Here is a 22,949-nt window from a genome sequence, read left to right as displayed (position 1 = left end):
TGAGGTAAGGGGATTATCTGAACCTCTTTGATGTACCGCCGGATTAATGAAGCAAAACCAAGTGTAATTAGCTAATCTGTTAAGGTCCGGATCCGGAGAGTGAAGCACCGGATTAATGAATCAACAGTTAATGAGTTTACATAGTAAACAAGATTGGTTACAGCTAGCTATTGTTCGGATATCGCGGGAATCGGATTGTCGGGGTCCGGACTAACGTGACCTGACTGTAATTTATATGCTGTGCACAGCAGCAATAAATTCAACTTTCGCAATCTCTGTGAATGTGAGCGTGGGATGGTACAGTAGACTCACGTATTGTAACACCACATTAATACAACACACTACACGTTACATATAATACAACATAACAGAGTACATAGTGTTTAGTTTGTTGCTGGTATTCATTTCAAACAGCTGGGTGGACTGAGTGCAATGTGGATGAAGTGCCTTGCCCAGGGACACAACACAGTATGAGACCCAGGTCACAAGTTTTGGTGTCTCCACCGGGATTCGAACCTGGGCCTTTGGCTTGAGAGGCCAGCATGCTAACCACTACACCATTGTGGCTCACTCACTCACTCATATGAGGAGATTGATGGGATCGGGTGGTCAGACTTTTTACAGACCACCGTCATTTAGATGCAATACTGCTCAGTGCACAATCTGTTCCATGGGAATAATTTCCTTGAGAAAACAATAGCATAAGAAATGATTTCACCAAAAGAAGAGATTCACTTGGATAATTTCCTTCAACTTCTATGTCAATACACCCTATTCCCCGTCAGTGTGGACATAATTCTGACCCAATACTCATCTTACCCATGCCCCTGCGTCTCCTCATCCGCCATGTGGACCTCTCTGAAACAAAAAGTACTGCCAAAGAAAACTCAAGCAAAGTTCCTATACAATAATCAAACATCTGGTGGTATAAACATCTTCTTCCTCTTGAGGCAAATGTGCATTCTGAGTTCTTAAAAGCATTTACCTATTACAAGACAAAACCATGATAACAGGAAGACAAAGTCATCAATATCCCCAAGAATGGCAAAATACTCTTTATATATTTTATTGTCCAAAAGACAACGGATAAGACACAAGTGCACCACCTATGATCGCCTTCTCTCCTCAAATCAATATGTCAACTAGTTATGACTGTCAAATGTTTTAGCATGTATATAGCAAAGTGGAAGAAGAGTATTGAAAGGTTTTAAACCTCTGCTCCAGAAAAGAGCATTACAACCAAAATTCAGTCAAAACCAACACAAAAAATATTATATCTCAGAAATCCAAAACCACAAAAGGCACCATTTCACCAATAGACCTATCTATGTGCAAAGATTGGTTATAAAATATTCTATGTTTTTAAAGTTCTGCTCCGGAAAGAGCACTTCCACCAATTTCAGTCAAAGTCAAACTTGTTGCCATGGAAACTCCAAAAAAATAGTTTATTCAGAAATCCAAAACTACCAAAAGGAACTAGTACACCACCAGACCTATCCATATGAGAAGTCCAGGAAGAAATAGTGAACAGTTTTATGCTCTGATTTAAGGCTTTGATACTAAAAGTACTTTAAGGACATCCAGGTGGTTAAATTGTTGAAATTCAGCTATATTCTCTTTGGCCTAGCAGACAAAGCCTGCTAGCATTACGATTACCATAGTAACCTAAAACCATGGTAACTGAGACTCATACCTACGTTTCAAGGCTTTGCAAAATGCTAGTGACTTTTTTATCAGAATACTATTGAAAACTAGGCATAAAGCACATTACATTTATTAAGAACGAAAGAATTTGGTATTTCAGCTATTTCTTCAGTTCACTACTGTGGAAATAAGAGTTAAAGAATTTTGGGGGCTGAACATTTCACACAAAAATTTTGTTTAAATGCTTTTGTGTCAAAATGCATTGATACTGCATTACCATATTCACAGTATAAACTGCCGAGAATCCACTACACACAACTACAACTGTCTAGACTACCTGGAAGAAATCTTAGTAAGATAGCTTATCAGTTTTGTAACAGGGAGAGCATAATGTTTCACGTCGGAAATTTATTTTGAAGAGAAAGAAAAATAAATAAAATGCCTTACCTTGTGAAGAATACGGAGGTGGGTCTCTCATGGGAACTCTTGAATAACCCCCAACTTCAGTCACTGAAAATGTACAGGCATAAAATATACCAGCCACAAAAAGAAACTAAGCATGTAAGAAATCAGAATACACATGGCAATACATATGCATACAAATACAGAAAAACATGCTGTAGTTCTTTGAATCAGTTTCAACGCAATAGTTGTAGTTCAGGAGTTGCTTTTATTCTTTTCTCTCAAGTGCATCATGATTCATATTCATATTGAAATGTCAATAGGATTTGTAAGCAGATACGGGCCAATTCAACGCAAGTGTCTCTCAAGTTCATCATGATTCATATTCATATTGAAACGACAATATTCTGGATTTCTAAGCAGATTCGGGCCAATTCGACGCAAGTGTCCTTGCTATAGATTGACTGCAATGAAGAAATAAGGGAATCTATAGTTCCATATAATGTTGTCAGTATCGCCGCATTTACATTCTCAACTTCATCAATAAAGATACACTTTTGACAAAGTTTTACATTTCTAACTACCTGCAGTGACGAATAATGTTAGTAAACTTACATGACTACTATTTCAGTAAAAAACCCTTATTACTTGTTAAATTAATGACTTTGAAAGCCCAAACAAACGAAAACCTGAGAAAATCTATTTTTAGAACTCGTGCAAAGCGAGCGAGTTTTGAATGCAGCAAACAGTATTGAAAACGTGAGATACACAGAAATATCAATAATTCATATTGCAGAAATGCTGCTGATAGCTTCATTACCTATAACACAAAGTGTTGACAAGCAGAAAATGTAAAAGTTACTCATACCGTTTGTAGACCATCTGCTCTCTGACACGCTCACATGGCAAGCAGGCGACATACTGATCACGAATCACATAGCTACCCAAAGTTATCTCCCCTTGACACCCCTAAATGCAACCCGCTAAAATATTTAACGACAAACAAAAGTATAGGCGTTTCTGTCAACCATAACATATTTCATACAAACCCACAAAAACAAAAAATTCAAAATATATACAGTTTTGGCCGTAACATACTGGCCCCCTAATTGGGACGATTAAATCATACCAATTACAAATCACAATGCAACAGGCCAAATAATAAATAAATCAGTAATGTAGAATTATACATCCATATGAAACTCGTCATGTTTTATAAAATATGTATCTCTTGACAAGTGTTACCTCGGTAGCCAACTGTACACTGACATGTTGTTCTTTGTATGATGCCACGAGTTAATGTGTTACACCTTCAAGTGAGTGAGTGAGTTAAGATTCACACCGCACTCAGCAATATTCCAGCCATATGGCAGTGGTCTGCAAAGAATTGAGTCTGGACCAGACAATCCAGTGATCAACAGCATGAGCATCAATCCACACAACCGGGACACGAAGACATGTGTCAACAAAGCCAGCGAGACTGACCACCCGACCCCGGCAGTCACCCCTCACGACAAGCATGGGTAACTGCAGATGAATTGAAATATGACTAACACTTTCAAGATTAATTATTATCATGGTATTACTACTACAACCACAGTCAATAAATACACAAGGATGTCCATTTTAGGTAACTCTCCATATAAGGGTCACTAGAATGTCACAGTGATCATCGCCTTTAACATTCATTTAAGGCACTATCTGCTTCCAAAAGCAAACACAATTTGTCAATAGGACGAACCAGTTCAGCCGACATGGTTTTCACTCTTACACTGCGAACAAAGCCTTTGTTGTCTGGAAAAGTGTCCACAATTTTCCCATAGCCCACATACTTCTTGGAGAGGAATCCATGAGGAGAACGATGTCTCCAATACATACATTTCTCTTTGGCAGTAACCACTTTTGTCTTTCTTGTAGCATGGGTAAGTATTCTTTAACCCATCTTACCCAAAAAATATCTGCTAGATACTGTACTTGACGCCACTTTCGTCTGGCAGTATTGTCTTCTTTGTGAAATGTGCCTGGGGGTAAGTCTTCCCCAGCTCTATGAAGTAACAGATGATTTGGTGTTAACGGTGTCAGGTCATTCGGATCACATGACAACTGTGTAATCGGTCTGTCATTCAATATGGCCTCAATTTCACAAAATAAGGTTTGTAATGCCTCGTCATCCAAATGGACAATTTGAGTATGCATTAATGAATACAGTACCTGTCTCACTGACCGTATTAAACGTTCCCAAACACCTCCATGATGAGATCCCAAGGGAGGATTGAACTTCCAACTAATGTGTTTCTGAAGTAGTTCTCTGTTGATCTGTTTCTGATTCCAAGAATTAATTGATTCTCTTAGTTCCCTTTCACATCCAACTAAATTTGTACCATTGTCCGATCGAATAACTTTTGGCACACCTCTTCTAGCAATAAATCTCCGGATAGCGTTGATACAAGAACTTGTATCAAGCATACATGCTACCTCTAGGTGAACAGCTCTTACTGATAAGCAAGTGAAGAGTACTCCATATCGTTTGACGAGAGATCGACCTCGCTTAACATAAAATGGTCCAAAGTAGTCCATGCCAACTCGAGTAAAAGGTGGCTCTTCAGGAGTTAGTCGGTCACTGGGTAGATTTGCCATCTTTTGGTTTCCTTCTTGTGCTCTGTATCTTCTGCAGATCACACATTTAGATAAGAGTCCTTTAATGATTGATCCAGCCCCAGGAATCCAGTATTTTTGACGCAATGTGGTGAGCATACTATTCTTCCCAAGATGACCTACTTCCTTGTGTATATCTGTTAGTAGCATGACAGCAATGATATCGTCTCGAGGCAACAGAATAGGATGCTTTGCATTAAGGGATATATCTGCACGCTCAAGTCGACCTCCAACTCTCAGCATGTCATCAATGATGATAGGATCCAACTTGTATAAAGCACTTGATCGCTTGACAGATTTACTTTGTCCATGTTGAGACGACCGGAGTGCTTCTATCTCGTTGGAGAAATGCTGATGCTGTATATAGATGATCAATGATTTCTCAGCTTCATCTATCAATTCTGGTGTCATAAGCAGTGACTCATGGCTGTTCCATCCAATATTACTTTCAGGTTTGCTTGGACTGGTCAACCTTTTCTTTCTCACACAGTGCTGGAGGTATTTCCTGACTAGTAGAAGGCAAGCTGCAGTTCTTTTCAATTTGGCCCAACTTGAAAAATAGCTCACCAGTCTTGTCATGGCATCTTGTGACTTGTTGACAAGTGTAGCATATACAGGTTTCTTTTTCTTCACTTCAGTATCATCTTCACTTAGAGCGAGTGATAAATGCTTATCTTGTGTCCATTTTGAGTCTAAATTCCACAGAAACTGTGGGCCATTTATCCAGTAGTCTGCCTCAAGGAATTGTTTCATGTTCATACCCCTTGATGCTGCATCTGCTGGATTTTGCTGTGAATCAATGTAATTCCACTGTTCTGTCTTGGAACCTTCTCTGATGACAGCAATTCGGTTGGCAACGAAAGTGTGGAAACGTGCTGTTTCGTTATTTATATAGCGCAAAACAGCCATACTGTCAGTCCAGAACCACACTCTGTCGAAGGTATACTCTGAGTCAGCAACTATCTGTGTACTTAGACGGACTGCCACAGTTGCTGCAGTTAGCTCTAATCTTGGTATAGTCATCTTCTTTAAAGGAGCGACACGTGATTTTGAAGTGATAAGAGTACAATGTGTTTCATTTGCTGCGTTGCAGAGTCGAAGGTACGCTACCACCCCATATCCATGTTCACAGGCATCCGAGAAGACATGTAACTCACACTGTGTTATATCTCCAAATTCTGTAGGTGTGTAACTTCTTGATATTGACATAGTCTCTAGCTGAGGAAGGGAATCCAACCACTGTTTCCAATGAATCTGACAATCTTCTGGTATTGGTACATCCCAGCCGATTCCTTGGCGGCAAAGATTCTGTTGAAGAAGTTTGGCCTTTAAAACAAATGGAGCTGCGAATCCCATAGGATCATACACCGAACTGATGACCGATAACAGACCTCTTCTTGTATAGGGTTTATCTTTGATCTGCATTTTAAATCCAAGAGTATCTGACTCAACTGACCAATATACACCCAAAGCACGCTCAGATGGCAGATCTTCACATGATAAATTTAAGTTTCTGACATCCTTGGCTCGTTCATCAACAGGTACAGATTCTAGCACAGTGTGATGGTTACTAACCCATTTTGTCAGTCTGAATCCTCCAAGTTGACACAAAGTGCGTGCATCATGGATAAGTGAAATGGCCTTTGTTTCATTATCAACTGATGATAAGTAGTCATCAACATAAAAACTCTTCATGATCTTGTCAGCAAGATCTGTGTCAAACAAGTTCTCATGATCAACAGCGGTTTGTCGAAGTGCTGCAATTGAACAGCTGGGTGAGGAGATTGCTCCAAATAAATGAACCAACATTCTGTAGACAACTGGTTCTCTTGAAATGTCTCCATTAGGCCACCAGTAAAACCGAAGACAGTCACAGTCTTCCTTAGGTACCTTCACTTGATAGAACATAGATTCTATGTCTGCCATCAAAGCAATAGGCTCTTTTCTAAAACGAAGCAGAATGCTGGTCAAACTATTCATCAAATCTGGACCAGGTAAAAGTTGACCATTCAAAGATACACCTTCATATGTAGCCGTGCAATCAAATACAACACGTATCTTGCCAGGCTTGTGAGGGTGGTACACCCCATGGTGTGGTATGTACCAGACTCTACCGTCTTTCCTGTCCAATTCTTCGTCAGGAACTCTCTCTGCATAACCTTTTTCAAGAATATTTGCCATGAAATCTGTATAGTCTTTCCCAAATTCTGTGTTCTTTGATATTTTCCTTTTCAAACTTCCAAGTCGCTGAAGAGCTTGCATGTGATTGTCTGGCAATTTAACATCATCCTTCCTGAATGGAAGATTCAGATAATAATGACCATCCTTGTAGTCTATAGTATCCTCCATTTTCTTCATGAATTTCTTATCTTCCTGGGAGAATTCTTTCTTATCATCTGTAACACGTTCAGAGAAGTCAATTGTCATTGACTGTCTAACCAATTGCTCAAGCTGATTGACCTCTTGAATTGCAAGCACTTCTGCTCTATTAACTAAACAAGTTGAGTGCGGTTTCTCTGCAGATTCAGTGTTATCTGAAAACCTAACAACATTCCACACAATCCATCCCAGTAAAGTCCGCGCTGCATGTGGGGTGCCGCGGGAACCTGTTTTTAGTTCAATTGGTGAATATGCATCGGGAACATTGTTTCCAATTAACAGACCAATCTCAGCATCCAGCTTAGGAAGTTCAAGGTCACATAAGTGAGACCAACAAGCAATATCTTTCTCTGTTGGTATGTGATTATTGGTCACAGGCATCTTAGATTTTGTGTAGACCTTTGGCATTCTGATTGAGTTCTCCATCTGTAAATCACAGACTTCTAGTCCATTAACAGCATAGGTGTGCATTGTATGAGGAGTTCCCATTGTCTCAATGGTGATTTTCATTTTTTTGCCTTGAATACCAAGCTCATGTCGCAAATTATCTGTACAAAAAGAGACGCTACTCCCTGGGTCCAGAAATGCATAGGTTTTCACTGTTTTCAAACCATCTTTCATCTTCACTATTACAGGAATGATAGCCATGGCACAATCAATGTCACTGACCCCCATATCAGAACCACAGACACTTGGATGCTCTGCACAGGCACTAGCAATGCTCTTTTCTTCTGTCATTATTTGATCCCTCTTAGAAATCTGTTCAGAGTTCTGATAGTCTTGATTCTCTATATGCAGTAAAGTTTGGTGCCAACCTTGACATTGCTTACATGTGGCCTTGAAGTGACAACTCTTACTAAGATGACCCCTCTTCAGGCATCTGAAACACAAACCTTTCGTTTTCAGGAAAGAAATTCTATCTGCATAAGGTCTGCCTCTTAATGTGTCACAACCCAGAAGACTGTGCTGTTGAGAATCACAATACAAACAGGGTTTCTGCAATGATCTGGTTTGATAGGCATATACAGTATTATGTTTATCATTTCTGTGGTTATCTTGTGTCTGTTTCTCTGTCTCCGGTGCGTTAACCTGGTTGGCAGCAAATGCATACTTAGTCTTGTTTGCTGATATGGATTTCCTTTGCACCCACTTTCCTGTATTTTCATCTTTCCTGAGAGCTTCTTTTCCAAATATGGGATCATTTGCTTTTCTTGCCTCTTTCTTCACAAAGTCCACAAGATGGTCAAACTTTACTGTTTCTTTCCGTTCTCTCAAAGTCTGTACAACACCCCTGAACTTCTCCTGATATTGATAAGGTAGCTTTCCTATTATTCTCTTAACATTTTCAGAATAGTCTAGAACTCTGACGTAAGGCAAACTTCGTACAGCATTTTGACATTCACATAGAAAGATTGAGAAGTCATCAAGTGCTTTGGCATTATCAGCCTTTATAACTGGCCAGTCTAGTGCTTTCCTCACAAAAGCATTCACTATAGCCTCTTCACTGCCATAGCGATCTTCAAGTTCTCTTAACGCAGCTGGATATCCCTGCTCTGAATCTAAATAACCATAGCCTCTCACAATTTTGTTTGCCTCACCAGAAGTGAATTGCTCGAGATAGTTCATCTTCTCATCCTCACATTCTGAATTCTTGACAATCTTTGCTTTGAACTGTCTTATGAACTTATGGTACTCAAGTGGATCTCCACTGAACCTTCTGATCTCAGGAATTGGTTTCCTCAATTGTCGAATCACCGATAAAATTACTTCATCTGTACGAACCGGTGGTGCTGAAGGTACATTGTCAGACGACTCTACAAACACACGACGGTCAGGACGTCGGGATGCATTCTGATCTGAAATTACTTCATCAGTATGAACCGGTGGTGCCGAAGGCACATTGTCAGGCGACTGTATAAATATACGACGGTCATGGCGTCGAGATGTATTCTCATCTGGATGCCTCCTGTCTGTATGTCCAAGCTCATGATATGCTATATTTTGTGAGTCAAACCCATCAAGAACAGTCTTCTTAGCCTCGGTGATAGCTAGTTCTGTCTTCAACTCTAGTTTCTCTTCTTCCATCTTAAGTTTGAATTTTCTAAGTTCTAACTCTTGCTTTTGCTCTAATGCTGCTGCTCTTGCTGACAGTTCAGCTCTCTTCTGTTCCTCTTTGATCAAAGCTGAAGCTACTGAACTCACCCTGGAAACAAGTGATCTATTACTCCTACTTGTCCCGGACCTAACTTCCTGTCTCTCAAACCTAACAGATTCAATCCGTTCTTTGTCCTTAATTTGTAGCCATGTAGAAACGTTATCTTTAAACCAGTAAAGATGTTCACTTTGTGTTCTTAAAACACTATCAAACTCTGGTACCATCTCACTCTGCAAACATAATTCCTCATAGTCAAGTTTTGATTGCATAAACTCTTCATATTTTAGTAACCAGTCTCTGTATGCACTTTGTACACAAGTGTAATCATCTTCATCCTGCATCAGACAATCGATGTGTTCTTCTATAATGTTCAACTTCTTAGTGATGCCACGTATAATCTTTTCTTTCGATTCCATACTGTACTGAAGACCTTTGTCTGTCATTTTTCTAATCCTAGCCCCTGCTCTACCATCAGTACTTGTGAGATCATCATCGGTCTGACTCTGGATGTTTCTTTCCTCGTTACTCATGTTTGGGTAAAACGTCAATATTTGTAGTTCTTTGAATCAGTTTCAACGCAATAGTTGTAGTTCAGGAGTTGCTTTTATTCTTTTCTCTCAAGTGCATCATGATTCATATTCATATTGAAATGTCAATAGGATTTGTAAGCAGATACGGGCCAATTCAACGCAAGTGTCTCTCAAGTTCATCATGATTCATATTCATATTGAAACGACAATATTCTGGATTTCTAAGCAGATTCGGGCCAATTCGACGCAAGTGTCCTTGCTATAGATTGACTGCAATGAAGAAATAAGGGAATCTATAGTTCCATATAATGTTGTCAGTATCGCCACATTTACATTCTCAACTTCATCAATAAAGATACACTTTTGACAAAGTTTTACATTTCTAACTACCTGCAGTGACGAATAATGTTAGTAAACTTACATGACTACTATTTCAGTAAAAAACCCTTATTACTTGTTAAATTAATGACTTTGAAAGCCCAAACAAACGAAAACCTGAGAAAATCTATTTTTAGAACTCGTGCAAAGCGAGCGAGTTTTGAATGCAGCAAACAGTATTGAAAACGTGAGATACACAGAAATATCAATAATTCATATTGCAGAAATGCTGCTGATAGCTTCATTACCTATAACACAAAGTGTTGACAAGCAGAAAATGTAAAAGTTACTCATACCGTTTGTAGACCATCTGCTCTCTGACACGCTCACATGGCAAGCAGGCGACATACTGATCACGAATCACATAGCTACCCAAAGTTATCTCCCCTTGACACCCCTAAATGCAACCCGCTAAAATATTTAACGACAAACAAAAGTATAGGCGTTTCTGTCAACCATAACATATTTCATACAAACCCACAAAAAAAAATTCAAAATATATACAGTTTCCAAGGAGAGACAAGGGGTTGTATGGGCCTTATATTCTTATCCAAATTGCCCACAGAGAGACAAGGGTTGTATGGGCCTTATATTCTTATCCAAATTGCTCATGGTGAGACAAAGGGTTGTATGGGCCTTATATTCTTATCCAAATTGCCCATGGAGAGAAAAGGGTTGTATGGGCCTTATATTCTTATCCAAATTTACCACAGAGTGACAAGGGTTGTATGGGCCTTATATTCTCTATCCAAATTGCCCACAGAGAGACAAGGGTTGCATGGGCCTTATATTCTTATCCAAATTGCCCACAGAGAGACAAAGGGTTGTATGGGCCATATATTCTTATCCAAATTTACCACAGAGAGACAAGGGTTGTATCGCCTTTATATTCTTATCCAAATTGCCCACAGAGAGACAAGGGTTGTATGGGCCTTATATTCTTATCCAAATTGCCCATGGAGAGACAAGGGTTGTATGGGCCTTATATTCTTATCCAAATTTACCACAGAGAGACAAGGGTTGTATGGGCCTTATATTCTGTATCCAAATTGCCCACAGAGAGACAAGGGGTTGTATGGGCCTTATATTCTTATCCAAATTGCCCACAGAGAGACAAGGGGTTGTATGGGCCATATATTCTTATCCAAATTTACCACAGAGAGACAAGGGTTGTATGGCCTTATATTCTTATCCAAATTGCCCACAGAGAGACAAGGGTTGTATGGGCCTTATATTCTTATCCAAATTGCCCATGGAGAGACAAGGGTTGTATGGGCCTTATATTCTTATCCAAATTGCCCATGGAGAGACAAGGGTTTTATGGGCCTTATATTCTTATCCAAATTGCCCAAGGAGAGACAAAGGGATGTATGGGCCTTATATTCTTATCCAAATTGCCCAAGGAGAGACAAGGGTTGTATGGGCCTTATATTCTTATCCAAATTGCCCACAGAGAGACAAAGGGTTGTATGGGCCTTATATTCTTATCCAAATTGCTCATGGTGAGACAAGGGTTGTATGGGCCTTATATTCTTATCCAAATTGCCCATGGAGAGAAAAGGGTTGTATGGGCCTTATATTCTTATCCAAATTTACCACAGAGTGACAAGGGTTGTATGGGCCTTATATTCTTATCCAAATTGCCCACAGAGAGACAAGGGTTGCATGGGCCTTATATTCTTATCCAAATTGCCCACAGAGAGACAAGGGGTTGTATGGGCCATATATTCTTATCCAAATTTACCACAGAGAGACAAGGGTTGTATGCGCCTTATATTCTTATCCAAATTGCCCACAGAGAGACAAGGGTTGTATGGGCCTTATATTCTTATCCAAATTGCCCATGGAGAGACAAGGGTTGTATGGGCCTTATATTCTTATCCAAATTACCACAGAGAGAGAAAGGGTTGTATGGGCCTTATATTCGTATCCAAATTGCCCACAGAGACAAGGGTTGTATGGGCCTTATATTCTTATCCAAATTGCCCACAGAGAGACAAGGGTTGTATGGGCCATATATTCTTATCCAAATTTACCACAGAGAGACAAGGGTTGTATGGGCCTTATATTCTTATCAAATTGCCCACAGAGAGACAAGGGTTGTATGGGCCTTATATTCTTATCCAAATTGCCCACAGAGAGACAAGGGTTGTATGGGCCTTATATTCTTATCAAATTTACCACAGAGAGACAAGGGTTGTATGGGCCTTATATTCTTATCCAAATTCCCCACAGAGAGACACAAAGGGTTGTATGGGCCTTATATTCTTATCCAAATTTACCACAGAGAGACAAGGGTTGTATCGCCTTATATTCTTATCCAAATAGGCCATGGAGAGACAAGGGGTTGTATGGGCCTTATATTCTTATCCAAATTGCCCAGAGAGAGACAAAGGGGTGTATGGGCCTTATATTCTTATCAAATTGCCCACAGAGACAATGATTGTATGGGCCTTATATTCTTATCCAAATTGCCCATAGAGAGACAAGGGTTGTATGAGCCTTATATTCTTATCCAAATTGCCCACAGAGACAATGATTGTATGGACCTTATATTCTTATCCAAATTGCCCACAGAGAGACAAGGCTTGTATGGGCCTTATATTCTTATCCAAATTGCCCACAGAAAGACAAGGCTTGTATGGGCCTTATATTCTAATCCAAATTGCCCATGAAGAGAAAGGCACTGGATGCTTTGGACTTATATTTTCTGGATATTCTAACCCACAATCTCCTTGAGTCATGATCAAGATAAAATGGTTTAACTATGCCTCGAGTTACAATGTTTCGCAGTTAGTATTTACCTTGTCGCTGCATTAGAGATTCATTGCTGTCGTTTTGCTGAGCTGCATGAAAACACAGATAAGGATGTTATCAAATAGAAATATCAGTTGAGATAATAACACATTGTCGTTTTTTGTCAGAATGATGAAAACTGGTATGTCAGGTTTTATTGTGTAAAGTAATCAGTGGATGTCAGAAATGGGAGATGGCTTATCAGTGGAGTCATCATGACTCCTGGTGTCATGAGAGGGAGTCATGGACTTGTTTTGGGGAGTCAATGTCAGTTGGACCTTTCATCAAGACATCAACTGTGATTGTTTAATAACAACAAAAGCAAGGTAAGGCAGGTCAGGTATTTAATCAGCACTGAGCAGTTAACTGGCAAACATTTAGTTTTAAAGTTTAGGTTATCTGAACTAAGGGCCCAGTAGCACTGCATCAACAATGACTCAACCTTCTAAATTCACTGTGTTTTTGAGATAATTTGTGCGTCAAATACACAGTTTTTCTGCGTCATGGCAATCACTGCTTACGATATGATATGCTACTCTAAGCTCAGCTAACAGAAATATAACAAATGTAAAACCCTAAATATCAAAAGGCACTAGTTGACAACCTGATCAATGTGATCAATTATGAAATTATGGACCCATCCAAATTTATGGCTAAGGGTGGGGGTGGGTGATGATGATTTTATGGAGAAGCATGTAAGCCATGTAAAAAATCAATGACCCCCACCCCATTCCAATAATGTCTAAGCATAATTCTTTAATATTTAAATGTACAAAAAAACTGATGACACCCCTACCTCCCAAGAACAAAATGGGTAACACACACACCCACGCCCCCACCCCACCCCATCATCATCATCACAGAGAGAGAAGTCATAAATTACGAACGGTCCCTTATACTCAAAATCCTATGAAATGCTAGGGCAAAGTTTTCTTACCTGTATTGTGCCTTGGCAATTTTCTTGTCCATAGCTTGTGTATAATGGCGACTGATAATCCCACGAGAACTATAATGGCAAGTAATGTTGCTATGGTGATATACAGTATAGACATGTTCTGATCGTTTGATGATCTGGAAAGAAAACAACAGTCCTCTGATATTTACATGTTTATGATGTAAAAATGATACTTCCCTGTCAGCAGTTCACATAATAAATGATATTTTAAACATTGTTTATTGTGATAATGTTACACAACTAGTATTATATGTAGGAATACACTTTGTAAAGGACAAAATTTAGTGCTTCCATTTTTGTGTAGGGTTGGTTATTTAACGCTGCACTCAGCAATATTCAGGTATCTGGCAGCGGTCTGTAAATAATCGAGTCTGGACCAGACAATCCAGTGATCAACAGCATGAGTATCAATCTACACAACTGGGATATGATGACATGACCTGTGAGCCTGACCACCCGATCCCGTTAGTTAGCCTTATACGACAAGCATGGGTTACTGAAGTCCAATTCTAACCAAGATCTTCACAAGTATTTTTGTAAGACTCAGTGACCGAGTGATTTGACTGACTTTAAGTGCGGAAATTTGGTGCCTTTAAGTCTGAGATTCTGGGTTTGAATCACAGAACAGTCAACCCCGAAATTTACTAGAATTTGTACCTTCCAACGAAAGTGAAAACCCAAATCTAAAGGGTTATATTTAACTGTTAAAATATATATTTTTATTTTTGTTGACAGGCAAACAATGTAAAGATTTCATCTGGATCAACGACTGAATCTGTGGCTTTACGGCAGGAGCCTCAGGAGTGATCAAACTTCATGAATTAAGATTCATGATCAATCAGGTGGGATCTTTGGTTGTTTCCTTTGGCAACATTTACCTTCGTGGCTGTGGTGAGTGAATTGGGCAAAAGATTTGTTTATCATTATTACAGATAAATACTACTCAAAACAATTTGAAGAACCGTTTCTTTCTATTACAACCCGTTGTTATCATCTACAACAGTCATATTCCAACATACTACAACAGTCATATTCCAACCATCGATATAACAACGTCGCTGTATTGCAACCATCTCATATTACAACCATCATTATTACAACCGTCGTATATTGCAACCATTTCATATTATTACAACCATCGCAATAATACAACCATCAAATTGCAACCGTCATCATATTACAGTCGGTGTCGTATTACAACCGTCATATTACATCATATTACAACCGTCATATTGCAGCCGTCATTTTTTCATGTTGTTTGTTGTTTAATGCCACACACAGCCATTTTCCAGCGATATCATTAAAGTCTGTAAATAATCAAGTCTGGAACAGGCATCCAGTGGTTGATAATATGACCATCGATCTGGGCATCATAATGACATTTTTCTCAAGGAATAACTTCAAAATCTAGACAATGGACACCAACCTGTGGTTGGGAGGATTCTCTTCTGCCTCAAGGTCACCATTAGTCATCTTTTTTCCTGTAATAATAAAGTGAAACTGTAAATCCATTTGGAATCATTCCTGGTACCTGTACAGAAGTTCTTACGCCTGCATAGTAGATCAAACTTAGAATATAAGAAACAGGGTTTGTTTCTTGAGTAACTGAAGTCTTTTTCTATTGAATCTTAAGTCACGAACAGATAATTCATTGATTTATGTTATGAGCAACCATCGTTGCCATTGGAGACGTGATTACATCAACCAATCAATGACTAGCTGATATATAAAGTCATATTGTTGAACAAGCAGAGGTTCTTCCTCAGACTCCCCATGGAGATGCATTAGTTGCTGAGGCCCTATTCTAACATGAGGTCCTGTTCTTAACCAGGAATCACCACAGGGAGACAAGCACAGGTGACTGAGGTCCTGTTCTCACCCAGAATCCCCACAGAGAGACAAGCACAGATGACTGAGGTCCTTTTCTCACCCAGAATCCCCACAGAGAGACAAGCACAGGTGACTGAGGTCCTTTTCTCACCCAGAATCCCCACAGAGAGACAAGCACAGGTGACTGAGGTCCTGTTCTCACCCAGAATCCCCACAGAGAGACAAGCACAGGTGACTGAGGGTCCTGTTCTCACCCAGAATCCCCACAGAGAAACAAGCACAGGTGACTGAGGTCCTTTTCTCACCCAGAATCCCTACAGGGAGACAAGCACAGGTGACTGAGGTCCTTTTCTCACCCAGAATCCCCACAGGGGAGACAAGCACAGGTGACTGAGGTCCTTTTCTCACCCAGAATCCCCACAGAGAGATAAGCACAGGTGACTGAGGTCCTGTTCTCACCCAGAATCCCCACAGAGAGACAAGCACAGGTGACTGAGGTCCTTTTCTCACCCAGAATCCCCACAGAGAGACAAGCACAGGTGACTGAAGTCCTGTTCTCACCCAGAAACCCCACAGAGAGACAAGCACAGGTGACTGAGGTCCTGTTCTCACCCAGAATCCCCACAGAGAGACAAGCACAGGTGACTGAGGTCCTTTTCTCACCCAGAATCCCCACAGAGAGACAAGCACAGGTGACTGAGGTCCTTTTCTCACCCAGAATCCCCACAGGGAGACAAGCACAGGTGACTGAGGTCCTTTTCTCACCCAGAATCCCCACAGAGAGATAAGCACAGGTGACTGAGGTCCTGTTCTCACCCAGAATCCCCACAGGAGACAAGCACAGGTGACTGAGGCCCTGTTCTCACCCAGAATCCCCACAGGAGATAAGCACAGTTGGCTGAGGTCCTGTTCTCACCCAGAATCCCCACAGAGATAAGCACAGGTGGCTGAGGTCCTGTTCTCACCCAGAATCCCCACAGAGAGAGAAGCACAGGTGACTGAGGTCCTGTTCTCACCCAGAATCCCCACAGAGAGATAAGCACAGTTGGCTGAGGTCCTGTTCTCACCAGAATCCCGACAGAGAGATAAGCACAGTTGACTAAGGTCCTGTTCTCACCCAGAATCCCCACAGAGAGACAAGCACAGGTGACTGAGGTCCTGTTCTCACCCAGAATCCCCACAGAGAGACAAGCACAGTTGGTTGAGGGTCCTGTTCTCACCCAGAATCCCCACAGAGAGACAAGCACAGGTGACTGAGGTCCTGTTCTCACCCAGAATCCCCACAGAGAGACAAGCACAGGTGACTGAGGTCCTGTTCTCACCCAGAATCCCCACAGAGAGATAAGCACAGTTGGCTGAGGTCCTGTTCTCACCCAGAATCCCCACAGAGAAACAAGCACAGGTGACTGAGGTCCTGTTCTCACCCAGAATCCCCACAGGGAAACAAGCACAGGTGGCCAATGATCTATTCTTACCTGGAATCACAGGTTGCTGGGGACATATTCTAAACCAGAAAGTCACAGAGGTTAATATGGTGTCCTATAATTGCCATCGCATGGCGCCGTAAAAAGAACTACGTTGTGGGCGGCGTCGGCCCACGGCGTGTCGCGTATAAAATAGACTACTACGACCACGTCGTTGCAGAAATACACAAGAATGATCTATGACAAAACTACAAAATCGACGCCTTAAATTACGATATTGTGGGCTTACGTCGTTTAAAATTGTTATATTGGAAAATAGGGGGCATAACCTTTTGTTGTGCAGTTGTACTGCTATTGATCTCTAATCACTGATTTCCGCGTTCAACATTACTACTTATTTAAGTAAAACTAATCAAGGGATTAGCCAGAACACCTTAAAGTAAAAATTCTGTCAAATTTAGTTGATGTTTGATGTTGTGAAAGCGGTGTTGTTTTAAAGGGATCAATACACTGGTTTTCTACAAAATGTAAAATGTCTCCACTCGGAAACGAAATATGACTTTTGTACCAGCGGGTTGACATGTGAACCAGCCGGGTTTAATGAGTGAGTTTAGCTCACTCAGTTCATTAGTAGTGAGTTATTCAATTTCTTACATAAGCGTGCAAGCTATAAGAATGTTGGAATTGACAGTTTTCATCATTATCGACATTTCCACAAATTCAGTTATGGAAAATGCACAAGAGGTTTCTTTATACTTCTCGTGGTGGAACATACATTTATGTAAATGGTTATATGTTTATTGTGAACAAGAAGAAAAGGGAAAATTGATCTCGTGGAGATGCATTCAGAACGACTGCATATCAGTCTTAACAGTGAACGACATAATTTCCCAAATACCTGGAGACCACAACCATGGACCTGTACACAGCGAAGTCAAAGTGAATCTTTTGACTGTACCAAAAAATACTGACGGCCCCCGCACAAACAACAACCTCGAGGGTTGCAATTGGCATGGCCGTCTCATGAGAGATTGTTGTAAAACAACATCCCAACCTATTCGAGATGGCCAAGTTCCTGGAAGATGAACAAGGACTGAGCGAGGGGCAAAGATGCTTCAGTACAATGCCGGCCAAAGACTGTCCCCAAATAGAAGTACAGAGATTTAGAGGAACGACTAGATACCTTGAAGTTCAGGCTTGAAAATAACCACCCGACACTGATGGAGTACCTGGACAATGACAGACAGACAGACAGACCACTCACACAGGTTTTGTTCAGTAGTTAAGGCCCAGTGGCCCAAATTACAACTGAAGTTACTCAATTACAACTATTGGTCACGTGACATTAAATTATGATTTTACAAGTGTTTTACGGATGGATATCAAATGTTTCATGAAAATGGCAACAGATTTAATAATATCAGCATTATTAAAATTAAGTACATTGAATATCGTTTGTGGGGGCATCATTAGTGCATTTCAAATACTTCTTTAACGGCAGGCAGAGAAAGTCTTACAGACTAATAATAAGTATCGTTAGATCTTCAGTTTTACCAGAAGAACAATAAGAACATGATAAATCTTCCAATATATTATTATCTTTTCTAAAACGTTATTAAGGCATGTAGAGAGATTTTAAATTTACAAAAATTCTTAAAAGGGACTTATCATTAAGACCACTGACATATTTTGCAGGTCGAACTTACATTGTGAATAATGACCAAGAAAACTGGATGAATTGACTGATGTGTACCAATTCTGAATATATATATTTTATTACGTTGTTTAAATGTTGACAATACAATTTTATATCACCAACATCTTGCTTAAACCAAACATAATACAACCGCTTGAAAATAACATATTTCTCACATCTGAAGCCCATGAATACTTTCCACATTTATCCAGTGATAACAATATTTGATAGCTTTGATGGGGGGTAGCGATAATCAGGCATTCTTATAAGTTTAATCCAGTAACTAATAACTCTCATTTGACTCTCAATATGCATGTTATAATGTCCTGTTTCGTCAAGTATGGCTTTATTGGTAGCAAATGTACCTTCTGTAAGAAATCTTTAAAATAGGATGCATGGACATTTTCAATGGCTTCGAAATAAATTTGCTCCCCCATATTATATATGGGAAATTATGACATGATTATATATGTTAAAAGAAATATACTAAATCACAACCTTTTGTAATATGTTATAAAGGATCAAAGAAAGTATACATTTACACAAACAAACATTCTTATGTGTTTTCATTGTATTCCTAAACCGTAAAACAATACCAGCCAAAATCTGATAGCCAGCGTGTATGCATATGCTTAAATTTGCTAGTACACATGAAAGGCAAAAATGGTATTATATCTACCTGAATAATTCTTTATAGAGTCAAATTAGCAAGTGAGTATTTTTAAGCAAACCACGTTGCTCGAAGTGAAGCCTTCTTTTTCTATATATTCTCAACAAACACACTGTGTAAACTGGCGTTAGGTCCGAGGCACTCGAAGGTCATCAAAAGCACCTAACACCTCAAAGGTGTATCTTTAATTGTGCTCAAATCCATAGATTAATATTATATCTACCTACATATCACATTGAAACGTTACAAAATGCCACATGTAAAGGTAACTGCTCCGTTAAAGTGAAGCCCTTGTCTGCCCACCCCTCAAAATAGCCTCAATCAAAGTGTGTTCAGTCTGTTAGAGGCCCAACTTGCGGAGCTGTCAAAAGCAACTTAAACCTCACACATGTATCTTGAAATGTGTTTAAATCCATAGATCAGTATTATATCTACCTAAATGCCACATTGTGATGTTACAAAGAGAAACTGGGTCTATAAAGTGGGTATTTAGATAGATATTACTATATTCATTAGATGTAAACAGAATCTAGGATTCATCTGTGAGACTTCCCAAGATACATGTGGCGAGGAGTTTAAGTTGCTTTTGACAGCCGGCCAAAAATGGGTCCAACAGAGACTTAACACTTTGATTGAGGGCTATGTTGAAAATGGAGAGTGGAGTGGTGTAGGTGAGTTTAGTTTTACGCTGCACTCAAGCAATATTCCAGCTATATGGCGGCAGGCTGTAAATAATCGAAGTCTGAACCAGACAATCCAGTGATCAACAGGCATGAACATCGATCTGCACATTTTTTAGAACCGATGACATATGTCAACCAAGTCAGCGAGTCTGACCACCTGCTCCCGTTAATTAGCCTCTTCACGACAAGCATGGGTTACTGAAGAGCACTTTCTAATCCGGGACCTTCACGGGTGAAAATGGAGAGAAAGGGGCTCGAAAGTGATATATAGGTAGATGTAATACTAATCTGTGAATTAAAATGCAATTCAAGATACATGTGTGAGGTTTAAGCTGCTTTTTGGCCGGCCCGAGGTATGCGGACGGGAACAATAGTGGCAGTGATTATGTTTTAGAGTGTGGGGAAGAGATCGGTTTCATTTTACAGATGGGTATGCCTTACATACAATGAACAGTGGCCTTCTAGGGTGGTATTTGATTGGATATAGGTGTAAAAAACATTTTCGGGTCAACAGAAATGTTTATCGGAAGGTGACTGAAGCATTTTTGCTGGTTTTAAATCCTGTTTAGTTTAAGCGATTCTTCTTTTAGAGTAACTTAACCTTGGCCCAAATACATTCAGAGGCCGATAACCACTTTCGATGCTATAGTCAGGCGTGGCCGTTATTTTTTGTAGCCAATATATATTTTACAAGCGTGGCGTAGCTCTTTTATGGGGCGTAAGATTCATTAGATAGATCCCAAGACATAGCTCTGTACCATGTGATGTTCTTAATGAGATTCCTTAATGTACACCTGACGTTGTGTTTATTTCAGATGCAGACAATGCAGGTGATGCTGTTGCTGTGACTGGCTCTGAGGTACTGCAATGCAACAAGAATTTACAATTAACATTTACAATTTTCAGGAACCATTTTGTTATAACTAGACAGATCAAGTTTACATTCCAGTTCTTTTCAAGGACTGGCAATAAAACTATTGCACTTTGATCGTAAAATATTAAAATGAACCACTTTTCATTGGACATGGTGAAATTCAAGCACTTTTCAAATCACAGTGTAATCCCAGGAGGCTACAAACATGGGTGACTGGGTGAGTTTAAGATTTAGTTTTAGTTTAGCTTTTACTCTCGACTCAGCAATATTCCAGCTATATGGCAGCGGTCTGTTAATTATGGAATCAGGGCCAGACAATCCAGTGATCAACAGCATGAGCATCAATCTATGCAACAGGGATATGATGACATGTGTCAACCAAGTCAGCGCATCTGACCACCCGATCCTGTTAGTCACCTCTTATGACAAGCATGGGTTGCTGAAGATCAATTCTCTCCTGGATCTTCACGGGTCCAAAGAAACATGGGCTAGGGGGTAGTTAATAATATGAAATAAAACATCCCCTTTCAAAAACACACTTACTTGTTTGTAATACATTTGTAGGACGCCTGATATCCATCTCAACGATGCTCAGTGGGGATAAGGACAAAATAGTATGAGCAAGGCGCTAGAAGGTTCACAGCCATATGACCATCTTATCCCACCGGGTACCCATTTACTACTGACTGTTGTTATGGACAACAACATTTGGTAAACTACGTGGCAGACTTCAGCAGTATTATTAACAACATCTCACTGTGATATTGGCGACGTCTTGGTGACACAGGGGCCGGCGCCGTTGCCGGGCTTGTGGGTTCCTGCCGAACATGGCTTGCAGACTCCTGGAGATAAAGTTTCAAAACAATGTTTGCATGTTTCACATTTAATTCACTGAAAATTGTAATTTGGAATTAAAAAATCACAAATATATATAGTTTTATGTTTGACTGTTAAAGGTTTGGAATATAATCTTTTGTGTATGCCACAGATCAGGTCCAGATTGAAGAGTTCAACGATCTAAGGAAATTCTTACAACATTTAGACGATTGTATTTACTTTTCAAAGATGCTTCGCCTGTTTAAAGGTGAGGTGAGGGGAGGGGAGGTGAGATGAAATTAGGTTTAACGTCGTGCTTGAGAATATTTCGCTCATATGACGACGTGCATGCATGTGTATGTGTATGTGCGGCTGCTTGTACTAGCCCAGACTGAAGCTGGTTTTATAGTGCTAGCCCACTGAGATACCATGCCGCAGTGAAGCATGAATACCCCACTCAGACACATTACACTGACTCCAAGCCGACCAGTCCTTGTTGTACCCATCAATGCCGAACGCCAGGCAGGGACCAACAAGTACCATATTTTAACGTCTTTTGGTATGACGCGGTCGGGGATCGAACCCGCGACCTTCCGTTCTCTGGAAGGACGCTCTAACCACTACACCACGGAGGGGGTCCTGTTTAAAGGTGCTGAAAGTACTTTAAAGTAATAAAATACACTTTTTGCATTATGTCACACTGTATTGGCATTACAACACCATTCTAGTCTGTCCCCTCGTCATCAAACATACGTCCTTGTGCCTTAACTATAATATTTCAAGGCAAAACTGTACTTTAAAATGCTATACATGGGATAGAGTGAACTGTATATCTGTATGCTTCTACAATGTTCTTTTTAATAGTTAACAAACAATGGCCTTGAGATATGCCGCTCTGAATGCTGAAATCAAGTTTGCTGCTGGTGAAAAATAACCAGCATTTGTAACCGATGATCATTGGCGAAGTGAATCCAGTTTTAAAAGTGACAATTAGAAAGTCCAAGCATGACTAAGGGAGGCAACTCACTGAACATTGGAACACTGGGGCTCTCTGTCACCTAC

General features: G+C 40.1%; 1 protein-coding gene and 1 long non-coding RNA gene across 10 annotated transcripts in view; both read right to left on the bottom strand.

Annotated features, from left to right (window-relative positions):
* LOC124273084 overlaps positions 1-22,949 on the bottom strand; it is a 32,154-nt gene that overhangs the window by 3,286 nt on the left and 5,919 nt on the right. For 4 of the 9 annotated variants that reach the window (XR_006897541.1, XR_006897542.1, XM_046708300.1 and 1 more), the window contains exons 1-6: positions 20,959-21,056; positions 15,321-15,377; positions 13,877-14,010; positions 12,948-12,989; positions 2,092-2,154; positions 820-856 (exon numbers count right to left, since the gene is read on the bottom strand). Coding sequence is in view for 5 of the 9 variants with exons in the window: in XM_046708300.1 (XP_046564256.1) it covers positions 820-856; positions 2,092-2,154; positions 12,948-12,989; positions 13,877-14,010; positions 15,321-15,367 (323 nt within the window). In the remaining 4 variants the exon portion in view is untranslated. Of the gene's footprint in view, positions 1-819; positions 874-2,091; positions 2,155-12,947; positions 12,990-13,876; positions 14,011-15,320; positions 15,378-20,958; positions 21,060-21,828; positions 21,914-22,949 lie in introns of those variants that run through there. The other 5 variants (XR_006897540.1, XM_046708302.1, XM_046708303.1 and 2 more) reach the window with 4 other exon arrangements.
* On the bottom strand, positions 2,295-3,420 carry LOC124273086. Its single transcript, XR_006897543.1, has 2 exons — positions 2,915-3,420; positions 2,295-2,510 (listed from the first exon to the last, which is right to left on the bottom strand). It is a non-coding gene; the product is annotated as an uncharacterized LOC124273086 (long non-coding RNA).

This window comes from Haliotis rubra, unplaced genomic scaffold (assembly GCF_003918875.1).
Source record: "Haliotis rubra isolate DU_JTF1 unplaced genomic scaffold, ASM391887v1 Scf176, whole genome shotgun sequence".
Taxonomy (NCBI): domain Eukaryota; kingdom Metazoa; phylum Mollusca; class Gastropoda; order Lepetellida; family Haliotidae; genus Haliotis; species Haliotis rubra.
Note: the sequence above shows the minus strand (reverse complement) of the source record. Positions and strands in the feature narration are given on the sequence as shown.